This window comes from Notechis scutatus, chromosome 11, assembly GCF_049901735.1.
Source record: "Notechis scutatus isolate UNSWTSFEM ecotype Mainland chromosome 11, rNotScu1.2, whole genome shotgun sequence".
NCBI lineage: Eukaryota > Metazoa > Chordata > Lepidosauria > Squamata > Elapidae > Notechis > Notechis scutatus.
Window position 1 is genome coordinate 18,765,778 of NC_142019.1, and position 16,918 is coordinate 18,782,695.

Consider the following 16,918-nt stretch of genomic DNA (forward strand, 5'->3'; position numbering starts at 1 on the left):
AGTATTTGAGGAATTCAGTTGTCTTGGAGTCTGGCTTGCCATGGATTTATTACTTGGAACCTTGACATTAAGGAGATACCTTTATACAAAAAATGGATAGGATTGCAAAAAAAAAATTACAATCGTGAAAAAGTATACCCCACTAAATTTTTTGTCTTTTCAATATATTTCAGCATACAGGATAACTATTTGATCTTCATTGTAACAGCACCGATAGATATAATGAACATCATGAATCATTTACATTTTGTAGTCGTTGCATAATTAAAGAAACAAATACCAATTTTTCATGTAGAAAACTAAATTTACCCCTACATTTATCATTAACACAGATACCTAAAATTAGAACCAGGTGCACCAGATTCGATGAAAATGTCTAGAACTTTATTACAGATGATCTGGGAGAAACCTGTCTTAATGAAATCTTGAACATTTCATTTGATTTGCTTTTTCTTGCTGAAGTATCATCATGCCTTGCTGAAAAGCGTTCTCTGAGCTCTTCAGAAAGAACATTATAGAAGTCTATGGATCTGGGAAGGGTTAGGGATTTTTATAGATTGCCAAATCATTGCTCATCAGGCATCCTAATGTTTTGAAGATCTACCAAAAGTGAAGAAGATTTCAAACAACTGCCAACTTGCCCAGCCAGGCCACCATCTGAGTAAGTTCATCCTGAGAACAGAATGCAAGATGGTGGAAGAATCTCAGAATTTTATCACATACAGCTCTCCCTGTCATGAATGCCGGAGTCCGTCAAATTACCATTAGACAGAAGCTGCACAAATTAGATCTACATGGGAGTGTGCCAGGAAGAAACCTTTGCTGTCCAGAAAGAACATGAGGCCAAGAATAAAATTTGCCGATAAACACCTACACGAGGATCAGGATGTTTGGAACAGTGTGCTGTGGACAGAAGAGATAAAGGTAGGTATTTTGTCATGGCACCAGAAGTCATGCTAGGCAAAACCCAAACACAGCCTTTCATCAGAAGAACCTCATGCCAGCTGCAAAGCATGGTGGTAGAATGTTGTGGGCCTGCTCTGCTGCTCATCATAGAAATCCAGTTTGAATTCATCCTTCAACCAAGAATGGCTGGAAGATAAGAGGATTCTGGAATAGCCAACTCAAAGCCCAGCTCTAAACCTCATTGAGATGCTGCAGAGTGATTTGAAATGGGCTGTGCTGCAAAAAACCCCATGAACATCACAGAGGAAAGAATTCTGCATGGGGGGGGGGGAAATACCCTCCCAGTTGATGTCACTATTAGACCATGATAAAAAAAAAAGTCTATTTGAGAGGGCAATAACAGGCAGTAAAGCCAAGCATGTACCTACTTTTTCCACAGAAGGAAAGGCATATCTCTTTGTTGAATAAGATTGCAAAGTCATTTTTTTTAATTATATCATTTTTACAGTTCTGTATATATTGTTTGTATAAAGATAAAATATTTATGTTTCCACATACACCACCTGGATATGTTTTGTGAGATGAGTGACATATAACAAAGAAAGAGCATTTTACATGGGATGTACTTATTTTTTCATATGACTGTATAGAAACCAAATGGTAATAATTTTTTTACTGGACAATTATTTCTTGCTGCAAAGACAATATGTGATATGTACTTTAAAAAAATAAACACCTGGTCATTACATATGCTTTTGATCCAGAACTTTTCAGATTAATGTAACACAAGACACTATTAATTTGATACCATAAATTGATTTTCCAGGCAACTTGGTAAAATATATTAAGAAAGCTTGGGATTTGAACATATGGAAAATATTTTGCTGAATAAAAAATAGGTCTATTTTTAACCTTTTGGAATTTTTTAAAATAACATCAGTGATCTGTGGATAAATGATATTGTTTATTTGGACTTGAGCAACATTCCTCCCCCAAAAATCTCTGTGTAAACGGACTATTGGAAGAATAGAGGCAGGTGTACAAATAGTTCTTGCTATGGATGGAAGGAATTAAACAGTGGGGTTGTGAAAGAGTTGGTATTGTATGCTGTGGCCTTTAAGGAGGAAGCTGAGAGGTGAATAAGTTCATAGAAAAATCAAAATATGAGTTGTGAAAACTTAAGTAGGCTATGAAGATCTGTAAAATAGTGTTTATGAATAGATTTAATGGCAGCAAAATAGCAAATGAGCAATTTTGTATGCTAGAACAAAGAATCCTGCGTAGCATAATTGTGTGTTTGTGTGGCTGCTATGGACAATAGAAATTTTGTGTTGAACATCATTAGAATAAAAATGCAAGTGAAACTGCTAGTTTATGAAGTATTCATATAAAAATATGGCACAGTTTTGATTGAAATATCAATTATTATTATTCTCAAAATGATTTTTATATAATTGTAACTAAAGAAACAATAAGAGTTCTATTAAAGCAGGTATGAGGCAGGAGGAGCTAGTTCTCTAAGGAGAAAGGTCATGTTTTGGATTTTTTTCAGTAGAAAAAGAAAGAAAAGGAGAAAGAAAGATACGGGTATGTATTCATTGGATAAAGAAAGAAGGTGGAGAACTTTCTTAAAGTAGCATTACTAGGGTATCCAGGTGGGGAGCTCTTCTTGGGTTTCAGGTTCTAGGCTTTCTCGAGGATAGCCGATGCCACTGAACAGGAGACCCTTTGACTAGACCAGAGGTGCCAAACTCGATTTCATTGAGGGCCACATCAGGGTTGTGTTTGACCTTGGGGAGGCTGGGGGGTTGTGTGGCCAGCTCAACGTCACTTGTGTTAGAGGCACCTGTGGTGGCCTGAGCGCTTTGCCAGTAAAAAACGGAGGTCGGGAGGGCTGCAGCCGGCCATCACAGCCGAAAACGGAGCTCACGGCCCTCCCAAGCTCCATTTTCGCTGGCAGAGGCACTGTGGGACGGTCCTTCGCTGTTTCCAGGGCGGCCCTGCGGGCCAGATCTAAGCACCCCTCAGGCTGGATCTGGTCCACGGGCCTTATGTTTGACACCCCTGGATTAGATAGTCTTTGGTCTGATCCAGCTTTGTGGTTCTTGTTTTCTGATTGCTTTTCTTTGAATCCCGGATTAACTTCTCCACAAAACAAACTCATGTTTCTTCCATGTCACCTTGAAGCCCAACTCCCATGAGGTAAAGAGTCGTGAGTCTTAGTTTCGATATAATACATGTAGTTTTTGCTTAATTCTGGTTGTTTGGGACTGACATCTCCCTTGCTGAGTGCTGCAGACAAAGACCATAACGTCACATGAGTGCGCCAACCTATGGCAATTGCGGCAGTCCCAGTTGCCATTGTTAGGTGTTCTACAGTCACATGGTTGTCATTGATAACTTCCTGCCTACTTCCCCATTGACTCTGTCAAAGCCACCAGTGAATGTTACAAATAGCAGACATGTGACCGTGGGACGTTGTAATTGTGAGCTGGTTGCCAAGTATCTGACTCACAATACCATGACCCAGGGACACTGCAGTGGCCACAACTTTGAGGATCTGTTATCAAGTCCCCCTTATTCAGTCTTCGTCAGTGAGTGGTCGTTCACCGAGGACCACCTGTAGCATATAGCAATAGCATTTAGACTTACATAGCGCTTCATTGTCCTTTACTGCTCTCTCTCTCTCTCTCTGAGCATCTTTGTCCCTGTCAATCTGGGTCCTCATTTTATTAACCTCGGAAGGATGGAAGGCTGAGTTAACCTTGAACGGGTCAGGATCAAACTCCTGAGAGTCAGCAAAGTTAGCCTGCAATACTGCATTCAAACCACCGTCCCACCACAGCTCTAATAAACTGCATAGGATGAATGTGATCATTTTGTATCATACTAAACTGAATTTTTATTGTTACTTTGAGTGTCTGAAAGCAAATTCTGCAGGTCTGACCCTTAATATTCAAGGCTGTTATTTCTTCTCAGTTTTTTGTGTTTTATTTTGTTTCCCTTCTCAACAATTATGGCCTCCTCCTAAAATGTTTTGGGTGCATCTTCTTAGATTCCTCCTACCCATGCTTTGATTTTGCTGCTTGCAGACCTAATCCTCTTACTCCACCCTTTTCTTGGAGACCCATCTACCTGCCCTTTTAATCCATAACTTTGCAACTTCTGTTGCTTCCTCTGCTCTTTATTCAGGAAAGCTCTGAGTGCTGCTCTTGGAAGTCCGGTCTTCAGGCCGCCTGACTGTCATGGGTGTAAGCTCCCTCTGTCCTTCCCTGCAAGTCAAAACGACACAGAGTCCTCGACTTAATGTTCACAACTGAGCCCATAATTTCTGTTGATAAGTGAGACATTTGTTAAGGGAGCTTTGCCCCAATTTGCGACTTTTCTTGCCGTGGCTGTTAAGTGAATCTCTGCAACTGTTAAGTTAGTAACATGATTAAGTGAATCTGGCTTTCCCGTCTGGCTTCTCAGAAAGTCGCAAAGGAGGGAATCACAGAGCCTCTGGGCATTGCAACCGCCAAAAATATGAGTCAGTTGCCAAGTATCTGAATTGTGACCATGTGGCCTTGGAGATGCTGCAATGGTCATGTGAAAAATGGTCATAAGCAGTGCTGGCATTCTACCGGTTGCAAGGTGCGTTCTTGCATCGAACCGGTAGGAAAAAAAATTTGAAAGCCACCACTGGTCATAAGTCACTTTTTCAGTGCTATTGTAACTTTGAACAGTTGCTAAATGAGCTGTTGTAAGTCAAGGACTCCCTGTAATTGCAGTCTGGCAGTTGATTCCCTGTTTGTCTTGTTTGAAAGAATGGATGTGCTTGGATTCCTCATTTTTGTCCTGTGACACTTTTCTCCTCCAGTAAAAGCGGTTGCTTTTCTTTGAACTTTGTTTTTACTTTTAAGCATCTCTAGTGCCTCTTAGTCCACAATTAGCAGCCAAAAACTACTTCCCTGCTACTGCTGTGTAGCATCAGTTTTGGTTCTTTTCTTTAATATAATTTCCAGATGCACTTGTAACATCTTTTAATCTCTTAAATACTTTGGGGGAGGGGGAATACCAATTTTTCTTCTTCTTCGGGTTCTTCCCCTTGGCAAATGGAAGATAATTGAATAAGTCCATTTTCTTTTTAGTACCCAGCAATTGTGGATATCAGAGAACCGGTCATAAATGCTAAACGCCTCCTTTGGGCTTGTATACAGTATATTTAGATACCAAGAGAACGCTATTAATATGCTCCATCACCTAGAGTAAGTATTAAGGGCAGGAACATCAGTGATGGGTGGAACTAGTTTCCAGGGTCAATTGAAATTGAGCGGCCAATATAGTTTAATGAATAAATAAATAAATAAATGATTGACACACCAATAGATGCAAGCGGTGGCTTCCTAATTAATGGCACTATTCCCTCTGTCGGGCTGGAGAGAGGGAACCTGAATATTTAAGGAACAAAAACAAAAAAATAATCTGATTATCCTTTCTCTTTGTTTTAATCTCTTGTCCTGATTCTTGTGCATTATTTTAATTCTCTGCAAAAGCACTCCATAGTACTTGCCAGGCCTGTGTCTAACACTAACGTATTTCTCTGCAATTACTTGTCCTTAAACTAGACTAACAAATAGCAGAGTAAAACAGCTCCTGTCTGCATGGCTAAATTTGATGGGGGTAGTAAAAATTGAAAATGCTAGCAGAGTTGATTTGATTTTTCTACTACTAAACTGAAGACTGTTATATTCCACAACCTTGTTTAATATCAAAGATAACCATAAAACTCAGATAGTAAATAAATATTCACTTGCAACTCGATCTAGGCGTTCATCGTTACATTTCAGAGGCACAGGGAGAGAATTCTGGACACAGCCCCACTGAAATGAAAAGCAGTAATGCTGGAACTCAGCTATTCCATTAATTTTAAATTAAGCTTAAAGCCAAGTTGAATTGTTGCAAAAAGAGTGGTTTGCTCTGGAAGCACGCAGAAAAATTTATCTGGCACAGTGAATTTGGGGAATCTAAGGAGCACCAGATATGCATAATTAATAATGCCTATTAACTCTAGCATCTCTCAAAGATGGCACCAGCCTAGACACTGCCACGCAGAAGCTTGGCTGATATAAATTAAGGCATTGCTCTGTTTGTTTTTGGTTTAATGTGATGTGATCATGTATTTCCTACAGATTAGCATCCATATTAGCTTCTTCAGTAACCTGCTTGAATGCCTTGCTTTGCCACTATATACAAAGGAGAATAGTGACTATAAACATGGGTTTTTTTTTAATAAAGCTTTTTATAAAGCTTTTTCTCCCCCTCTCTTTCCAACCCCTGAATTTTGAACTACATCATCAAGGAAAGTTGTCTTTGTTTTTCAGGTGAAAGAGAAAGAAGCTGCTAGAAGAGGTAGGATGGAACAATTTATTTTATTTTTAGCTTAGCACCCTCAACAGCTGTTTTAAAACTGAAACGTTTTGTAGGTATTATAACTGAAACCTGTCTAGGTTGCCTTATTAAAGGTTTGGGCTTTGTTGTTAGGAAAGCTCAGGAAGGTTGCATATGCTATTGATAGTATCTCTAAATCATCCTATCCTCCAGTTTCGGGGTCCTAACAGTTCATTTGTTTTTCCCATTTGATGAATGGAATTTGTCACTTCTTAGTCTTCAGTTTTAGATGTTGGTAGAATGCATCTTGTGTTCTTAAAAATGTTATTTTCAGAATCCAATGTCTTGTAGTATACAAGCTAGAGGGAAAACAAACAACCACAACACTTACTATAGACTAATCCATTTTGTTTGAGTTTTGTAATTCGGGACACACCTCAAAACTCAATTGGATGTGGGAAGAGAGTAGGCTTAGTAGCATTTAAGAAATAATTTGGAAAGACTGCTTTGGAGCACATGGGGGTACAAGTATCATCAGTCCAGAAAAAGATGCAAAACTTTAAATAGTCGTAAATAGGGGCTACATTTGCGCCCCAAATGTTCTGAAGCAACTTTCTTAAATTAATCTTCTAGGGAAAATACTGCAGAAGATACTTTTAGAAGGACAGCGTATTCCTTACCTGAGCCTTTTAGGCTTTTGCTAATCTGAAAAGAGCAGCCTTGTTCTTCAGCTAACTGTCCTTAAAAAAAATTATTTTCTTTACTGTCCCCATACCAACTTTCAGATGCTTGGCACTTCAAAAACATAAGGCAAAAAAGATTAACATTTGCCTAGCATGAACTCAGATGTCCATGAATGCTTTGCTTTACAACTTTTCAAGATTTTATTGTCTGTTTGTAATAACATTTATCCACACAAACCAAACTCTTATGTATTGTACAGAATATTTCACCATTCACAGCAAGGAGAAAGCCACATTTTTAAGCACTTGTGGAACACTATTAAGGTAGGAGCTAAACAGATTTCTGGGGCATATTGTGTCAGAGAAGGCACACTTCCTGGGTCCCAGTAGGTGGCATTGTTGGCATAAATGGGACTGCGATTCATCAGCTTTGTCTAATCTTACAGATAAACAGAAACCATGGAAGATAATCTTGTCAAACAACTAGGCCCTGTGCCATAAATTATAACAAGCACTTTCGATTGCATCTGGAAGCTCCCTGGGTATCAATCAGCACAGCTCATAGAGTGACAGATGGGCATTCTGAGGCATGTCCGTTACTGCCCCTTCTGCTGCAGCTCCCAAAAGGTCTTTAAACAGGAGCCCCATGTAGAACCATTGCAACAACCTGGCTGTGAAGTGAATAAGTCATGAGGGACCAACTGAAGGGCCTGCTATACCTGATCCAGGAACAGGCATAGCTGGCACATGAGATGAAGCTGTGCAAATAATCACCTACAAGAATGTTTCACAACTTTGGTCACTTTAAGATCTGTGGACCTCAACTCCCAGAATTTCCCAACCAGCCATGCTGCTGGGAAATTGTTGAGAGTTGAAGTCCACAGGTTTTAAAGTGGCCAAGGTTGAGAAACACTGACCTACAGTATTAATTTTGAAATGGAATTGAAGATAAGACTGAATGTAGTTCTAAATGATATTATTAAATAGAATGTAACGTTTTGGTCCTATTAATATTATGGTTAGTTGCACACATTTTTTATTCACCTATTGAATTCTTCCCAAGGATCTGGAATAGGCGGATGTTTGAAGGTGGCATAAAGGCATCCTTACCAGATGTTACAAATAAAGTTGCCTTTGTAATTGACTGATGGTGGTTTTGTCAATGCTGATGGTGTTCCAAATATTTTAGTGTTGCATCCAAGACACATGTTATCTTTGCTTTCTTTTGCCGTGGTAGTTCTATTTGCAGGTCTTTGTATTTTGTCATTTTCTCCAGTTCTTTCTTTTCTATTTCCACTGTCTAGAGATACAAAATCCATTATCCAGACTTTTTTCTTTCTTTCTTGTCAACAATTGTTACATCTGGTGGCAGGTGCCAGTCTGTTTGACCCAAATTCGATTTTGCACCTTTCATTTCACCTTTTTTATTCTTATTTACCTCCTTTATCCAAGCTGCATTCTTCTTGTATTTCTTTGGGTTGTCTCAAAGGTTCTTTTTCAAAAGGCAACTGGACCTGATGGAACAGGGAGCTGTGAACAGAAAGAGGTGGTCTCTTGTAGTGCTTCATCTGGGAGGTGGTCAGGACACGAGTCTCTTGATCCAGGTGCAACCAGCACGGAGCCCTCTTAGCCACGAGTGCCACCTGCTCCCCAAGCAGGAATCTGTTCAGAGTGCTGCAGCATAAATTCAGCACCAGAAAAGTAAACACAGATGGCTGAGGCTTCATTTAACTTCTTTATAAACACCTAACATAAATTTTACAATACCAGTTGTAGATTTCTCCAGCATGGAGCAAACTCAAACAGAAGCAGACATGTGACAGGTTCAGAGCAGAACAGCAGCAACTCAGGAGCTCAGAAACAGGCCTCAGTTTCACTTTAGTTCAGCAGGCAAGCAAGACACACAGCAGAGGAGAGAAGCCGTTTCACTTTCAATAGACAGACTCGGAGCTCAACAGAGTTGCAGAGCTTAATATAGAGCCACGCCTAGGCTACTTCTCGTTTCAGTTTCCAAACAGTCCTCATTGGCTGACTTAGTTGGTATGCCTATTCATTGGCTGACCTCGTTACCGGGCTCTATTCCAGTTCATGAATAGACTCTGACAGAGTCACGACCCCAGAAGGACCCTGGAGTTGCACTGTTTGAATGGAGAGGCTGCCTCCAGGAGATTTGCCTAAAAAATAAAGTCTGAGCAAGAATAAAGTACAATGGAATTTATGAAGAAGTTTGCAACAAAAACAGCAAAGGAAGCATGGGGATATATATTAAAATTAAAGGCACCCAAAACCTAGAGATCCCTCTCCCCAAAAAGAAAAACTAATTAAAAAATAGTATGGAACTGCAGCTTATATGTTTAAATCTACTATGCTGACCAGGGCTAAAGAGACACGGACAAATTCAACCAATTTATATATTAAATTTCTATGCCACCCATCTCTCTATGTGCTGCTTACAATAAAATAACAGCAATATGATAAAACTTTGAAACATTAACATGATAAATAATTATAGTAGCTTAATAAGATTTTCCAGAAATAGAGGTTTGAGCAAAAACTAGAGGAACATTATTATCTTTAAAAACATAAACTTGGAATTGGTTTTGCTTCTTGTCTGTGAGGCGGGAGCAACCAAAATCACTCCTGAAGAGTCAAGAATCTCGCCAGACGTCCTGCATTCCTATGGAAGACAAGTAAGATAAGGCTTCAGAGATTCTGGAAGACGTCCAGCCTGCGTGGCCTACTGCACACAGTACTTTAGATTCAAATTTAGGGTCCCGCTTGGCCCCTCCCTCCAGCCTAGCTGGAGAACGCCACCAGATGGATTTGTAACTGGCTAACAAACCGTACTCAATGTGTAATCCTTACTGGAACTAATCCACATGGAGGGAGGTGGGCAGTGGGATACCCGGGGATTCCGTTTTAGACCCGGCTCTCTTCCGTATCTTCATAAATGGCTTAGATGAAGGGCTAGAAGGGGAACTCATCAAACTTGCAGGCGACACTAAGCTGGCAGGAATAGCCAACACCCCAGAAGATAAGCTCAGGATTGAAAAGAATCTTGACAGACTTGAACGCTGGGGCCTCATCCAACAAAATAAATTTAACATAGAGAAAAGCAAGGTTTTTGTACTTGGGCAGAAAAAACCAAATGTACAAATACAGATTAGTGAAACCATGACTCCAAAACAGTAACTGTGGGAGGGATCTTGGAGTCCTAGTGGATGATCATTTAAGTTTATGAGCCAGCAATGTGTGGCGCAGCCCAAAAAGTGAATGGAATCCTAGGTTGCATTAATAGAGGGATAGAGCCAAAAGCTTGTGAAGGATGAGCACCACTTTAGAAAGCTCCTTAGCATTCTACACTTGTAATACTGCTTCCAATTTTGGTCACCACAATATAAAAAAGATGTTGGGGCACTGGAAAAAGTACAGAAAAGAGCAACAAAGATGATGATTAGGCGGCTGGAGGCTAACGTCGATGAAGCACAGTTGCAGGAATTGCGTATGTCTAGTCCAATGAAAAGGACTATGGGAGACATGATAGCAGACATGATAGGAGTATTCCAATATTTGAGGAGCTACCACAAAGACAAGGGGTGGGGGTGGTTTCAACCTACTCTCCAAAGCACCAGGAGGCAAGACAAGAAACAGTGAATGGAAACTCATCAAGGAGAGAGAGAAGCAACCTAGAACTCAGGAGACATTTCCTGACAGTGAGAACAATTAAACAGTGGAACTCCTTGCCTCCAGAAGTTGTGGGTGCTCCATCACGGGAGGTTTGCAAGAATAGATTGGATAGCCATTCGTCTGAAATGGTCTGTAGGGTCTCCCACTCTAGCAGGGGCTTGGACAGAAGACCTGCAAGGTCCTTTCCAACTCTGTTATTCTGTGTTCTTTGTTCTGTGTTCCATTCCATTGTCCTACTATGGGGCGTGGACCGTGGGGTCCTTCTGATGGAAACATCTTTTCTTCCTATTGCAGCCCCTCCAACTCCAGCGCTACTGTAATGCATCCATACTTGACGCATACAATAGCGCGTGGGGGGTTGTGTTTCCTATTATAAACTGGTTTGAGGACCTCAAAATACGGCTACAGGACCAAGCAGTTGGGGTGGTTTGATATTTCTGATCTGGTGTGCCTTATAAGGTCTTCACTTCTATCTGCTTGATTCAGATTAGTTCTTCACAGTTTTTTGGAGCACTTCCTGGTTGTTTGGGTTGAGTAGAATTTCCATTTGCTGAAAGGTAATTATATTTTAGTTGCAAACAATGTTTAATTGTTTTAGTTTGCTTTAATGATATGTGTTGTTTTTTCTTTTGTATTTTTATTTAAAGATTTATATACTACCTAATTAAATCTTTTTTTTGAATGGCCACACAAATGTTCCAAATTTTTAACTTAATTTTCAATTCAATTTAATTTTATTACAGCCTTTAGCTAGCAGATTAAAAAAAGACAAATAGATAAACAACAAATAAGCATTTGTAACAATCAGTCTTAGGGGCAGCTTGCTCTGGGTTCTTGATTTTAAATGACAGGAATTTCACAGCATTGTATAGCAATAGCACTTAGACTTGTATACCGCTTCATAGTGCTTTACAGCACTCTCTAAGCGGTTTACAGAGTCAGCATATGTGGTGTGAAAGATCTTATCAGGAAGCATAAATTCAGTGTGGAAGGTATCGGATAGACCGGGGATTGGTGCTAGAAGAGCAGAAACAGATTTTGGCTCAATGTGATGTGCCAGCGATGTGATTGATTCCATTTTTTTCCTTGCTGCCCAGGAAGGGATCATGAGCCACAGGGAGATGCAATATCTGCTCTGTGAAATACTGACAGCCGGGCATTACAGTGAGCACCAGTAAAGACCAGTTTGTAATTTGAATGAGTCAGTGAATAAAGGTAGGGAACTTTGCCTCCCTAATGAATGGTTTATGCAAGAGCTGGACATTCTGTTCAGATTAGATTGCCACCCATTTTGAAGTAATTGTTGAGCAATCAACAATTTGCCTGAGTCCAACTTTGATGTGGTCTGGGAGATGCTGCATGAAAGTACCTTCTGCTTAAGGGATTTTTTCCAAGTAGACAGACATTTAAAGCTGGAGTGGGGCAACCCAGTGGGCTGATTGACGAGTTTAAGCCAATAATTAAATATTATTAGCCAAGCTTTTGTTTTCCCTATAACCAGCCTTGCTTCTAGCCTAAGAGCCACATTTGAGATGCATTCGGAAGTATGAAATAAAGAACTAGGAAGTGATTCCCAAGAACCAAAAAACTGATTCTCCTGGACTAAACTAGAATATAGACCAAGACTGACAGCTGCCAGAAATAGTGATATAAGTATAATCCAAGTAAGAGTAAGTATAGTCCAAGCTGTTGTCTAAGACTTTGTCTGGGAAAGTTTAATGCTATGAGTAAGATAGCTAGCAGTATTACCTTGAGCAGTGATACTATAGAATTGCTGTGGTAATTCTTTGGGCTACCTAATCAGCATGAGTGCCTCTTCCAGCATCGGCTTGGAAAATAATTCCAAAGTACTTGAAACATTGGTTTTATTTTTTCCGGAGTTTCCACATCTCTAAAAAGGATAGATTTTTCTTCCTCACTCTTCTTAGAGTAGTATTAGAATTAGCTTTGCATAGCCTTTAGTAAGTATACTGCTTTAGTAAACAGTAGATACATTTTAAATAATTAAATAAGAAAAACTAAACAAAGCAGATTGAGCCAGTTTGGGGCAGTGGTTAAAGCCACAAGGCTAGAAACAGAGAGACTGGGTTCTAGTCTTGCTTTACGGCACTAAGCCAGCTGAGTGACCTTGGGCCAGTCATTTTCAGCCTGAGGAAGAAGGCCATGGAAAAACCATGCCTGAAAACTTGCCAAGAAAACTGCAGGAATGAATCCAGAACAGTCATCGGGAGTTAACACAGACTTGAAGGCAGAAAAATAAAAATAAAAAACGAAGCAGATCAAAATCATCAGATCCTCCGCCATCGATCTCCATGTATCATAAATGCTGGTGAATGATTTGGCTTCATCGGCCAAGAAGGTGAAAAGACAGCAGAAGAAGTGATGTGATTCTGCAGCTGAATAATGCAATTAATCCCACAAAGAATTGTGTATTGCAGCTAAACAGGAAATGCTTACTGGATAATTTTTACTTTAGAAGGTGCTGACAGCATGCAACAAGTAATATTGCAGCTAGCTGAAAGGGTTAGTTAGCATAATTGACTGTTTTAATAACCTGCCTCCTTTCTTGCTTCCCTCCAATTTGTTTTCTTCAGTATACAAAATATTGTGTTATGACTCCTTGAATAAAATGAGGCTCCTTAAAAACAACAGCTCTGCTGATGGGGGAAATTCTTATTCATAATCAGTGATGTCCTGATAGGTAGGACATGATTGCAAAAATACCTGGAGTTAAATTCTCAGATGGGACTGAAAGCTGACATTTACTTTAAGAACGGCAGCCTAGAATTGTGCAGTGCTTCAAATTCAACGGCAAAACAGTACATTGGAGCAGTGGTCACCAACTGGTGGTCCAGGGACCACTGGTGGTCCGCAGAGGTTTGTGTGTCCCCCCCCAAACACTCCCCCCAAAGCAATTAATCCAGGCTGCGCGGGAACAGAAGGCTGCACCGCCCACATGGCCGCCCACCCACTGGCCCCCACTTCCTTCGGCTTTCGGAATTTCCAATGGTGACATTTAAGGTGGAAACTTGGTAGAATTTGCAATTTCTGTCTTGAGAGGTTAATACTAAGGTTTTTTTTTTCCCCCTTTCAGTTTGCAGCGTACATTATCTTTAGTGCCTGAAAAAAGTGCATAGTGGCTTTTTCATTTCCTAAGGTTGAATGTTGCATTTTTGAACAATAATCATCTTTAAAGTGGACTATTCATACGGTAACAATTCACTGCTGGGGACTGGTATTTATGCTTTTGGGTTTGTTTTTGAGTTGTGGGTCGTTCTTTCAGCAAGCTGGACAGGTGGAAATCGTGGCTTTAAGTTTGTCTAGTTCCATCTCTCTGTTGCCAATTTGTTATAGAAGAGTTTGAGTTTCGTTTTCTCCAAATTATGAATATTGGTGTCCCCTCTTCCATTTTATTTATTTTGTCTATGCACTGCCGGTTCAAACTGATTCACAGAAGTTACTTACATAATGAGATATAGACAGTCAACCTTTTAAAAGCATTCTCTTTCTCCTTTTTTCTACGACCCTGTAATCCTTTATTTCGGGGTAGAGTCAAGGGAGGGGAACTAGATGGAGCTGAGCATTTACTGGCCGGATGCCCTCCCTGCAGCTGCACCAAGTTTGCAGCAGATATTCTTTCTTTGTGCTCTCGTAAATAGCTAAGATTTGCTTAAGCAGAACATTTTAGTGTGGATGACATCTACAAACATTTCACTCCTGACGGTACAAGTAGTTCTCAATTTAAAACTACAGTTGAGTCGAGAATCTCAGCCACTGAGTGGAGCAGTTGTTAGGTGGGATGTGACATGATGCCCAGTTTTGAAAAATTTAAAAGCATGAATTAAAATAGTAAGAAAAAAGTAAAAAGAAACTTCTGTAAATTAGCCCTCCGTAAAATGGCTTCAGATGTTCAGATTTATCAGCATTGTAAGCAAAGGCCTGTGGGTTCAAGCAGATGAAATGCTTCTAAATCTCTCGATTTGGCAAGTGACTCTTTAGGGAAGAGCCCCAATTATCACTCACCTCTGCTGCAGCTCACCTCTTTTTCCGATGGGCTGTATAGATATAGGTATGGAGCAGGGCTGTCAAACTCAGGAGCTCGGGAGCATGTTTTCTCTGGCAGAGAGCTCGGGCCACTACAGGTGCCCCCGACACGATGTCGAGCTGGCCGCGGCCCCCCGAGGTCAAACACAACCCTGATGTGGCCCTCACTGAAATCGAGTTTGACACCCCTAGGATACAACATGCAATCTTAAGAGAAAATAAAGGGACATGGTCAGAATTTGTTCTTTCATCTTTCTATCCTACTGCAAATTATTTAATGACATGGGATATGGTGAACAGTGGAATTGCAGTAGATAATTTCATTTCTTTACTTGGTTTTCCCTTTTTGTGTCTGTGACTTTCAAGTGAGTTTTTGACTCCTGGTTGACCCCCTGCACTAGTCCCTGTGATTTTCCTGGCAAGGTTTTCCAGAAGTGGCTTGCCATTGCTTGCTTCCTAGGGCCGAGAGAGGGGGACTGGCCCAAGGTCACTCAACTAGTTTCCTGCCTAAGGCAGGACTACGAGTCACGGTTTCCCAGTTTCCTGCCTACTGCCTTAAACACTACACCAACCACTTTCACACTTCTATCCTACTGCAGAGACTAGTATCTTCTAGTATCATTTAACGACAGGTAATCCTCACTTTATGACTGTAATTGAGCCTAGAATTTTGGTCTTAAGTTGTGACAGTTCTAAAGTGGGTTATCATGGGACTGCGCACAATTTTACAACTTTTTTTGTGGCAGTTGTAAAGCAAATGCCATGAGGGTTAAGCAAAACTCATTGTTCACTTTGGGTGATTTTTGCTGGGACCTGGAAATAAACTCACGATTGGAAAAGTTTTCCTCCCAATGCAGAACAACAACAACAATCATGATATGATGATGATGATGATGATAATGGTGATGATGATGATGAAGAAGAAGAATGTATGCTCGGTGGAGCAGAGTTACGCTTTGCTTGATTCTCTAGGTTGTTAACTCTCTACTCTTTCATGTTCACAGACAGCTCTGATTGAATAACTGTTGTCTTGCCTTTTTGTTTGTCTTCAAGCAAATGGTGATGAGCCTCCGAGTCTCTGAGTTGCAAGTGCTTTTGGGTTACGCAGGAAGAAACAAACACGGCCGCAAACACGAACTCCTCACTAAAGCCCTTCACTTGCTCAAGGCTGGCTGCAGTCCTGCTGTCCAAATGAAAATCAAAGAACTTTACAGGAGGCGGTTCCCGCAAAAAATAATCACCTCTGCAGACTTGTCCATCCCAAGCGTCCACTCAACGTCCATGTCATCCCCTTTGTCGTCCTCTACCATTCCGCAACTGGCTTTTGATGGCCCCCCAGCAACCTCGCCATTGCTTCCTGTTTCTCTCCTGGGACCTAAACACGAACTGGACCTGCCCCATCTGACCTCAGCACTCCACCCAGTCCACCCGGACATAAAGCTTCAGAAGTTGCCATTTTATGACTTGTTGGATGAACTGATAAAACCAACCAGTCTAGGTAAGGGAATATTATTGTCACTTTTATAAACGCAATCGTTTATATGCATGAGGATGTAAGTAATGCATTTAAGGATCTCTTGCTTTTCTTCCTTGACAACTCCCAACTTGCAGATTGAAAGCCTGTTACCTCCAGTTTGGATGGAACGATTTCTTGACTTTTTAAAGATGGACTGGAGTCTGGGTGCTATATTTACAGTTATTTAGGTGGATGAACATGGTACAAACAAATTTTGAATGAATACAAACAAATTTTGCCAGAATATGTAATTGTAAGCTGTTGAATTATTCTTCAATAGAAAACAATTTGACTAGGGATTATTTTATTAAATAAGTTATTGGACCGTCATTGCAGAATGCTACTTAGTAATGTTCTTACTAATGAAAAAAAAAGGCCTAAGTCACAACCTACAAATTTTAAAAGTATGCTTTGATATTCCAGAATTTTTTTGGTCATATGTTTACAATGTGGCTTGCTAACACAAGCAATCAAAATGCCAAAAATTTGAAAGACTTTAAGTTTGTTTTATTTTGCACTATCGGAATTACCAGCTCACCAGAATGCTTGATTAGCGATCTTGTTACACATACAAAATTTGAGCTAGCTTACAGCTTCCAAAAATCTTTTGGGCTCAAAAAGGGAGTCTGTTTATAGACTTTACTCATTTTTAAGACCATTTTTCTTAATGTGTTTTTTCTTAATGTTGAACTAATATGTAAAAATGCTGAAA

The 16,918-nt window shown here is 40.2% G+C and overlaps 1 protein-coding gene across 4 annotated transcripts in view; it reads left to right on the forward strand.

The window, feature by feature from the left end:
• The window catches only part of PIAS1 (protein inhibitor of activated STAT 1), a 54,629-nt gene that overhangs the window by 13,693 nt on the left and 24,018 nt on the right, over positions 1 to 16,918 (forward strand). For 2 of the 4 annotated variants that reach the window (XM_026687915.2, XM_026687912.2), the window contains exon 2: positions 15,744 to 16,188. In XM_026687915.2, coding sequence (XP_026543700.2) covers positions 15,744 to 16,188 — 445 coding nt within the window. Of the gene's footprint in view, positions 1 to 6,269; positions 6,298 to 11,763; positions 11,862 to 15,743; positions 16,189 to 16,918 lie in introns of those variants that run through there. The other 2 variants (XM_026687913.2, XM_087972966.1) reach the window with 2 other exon arrangements.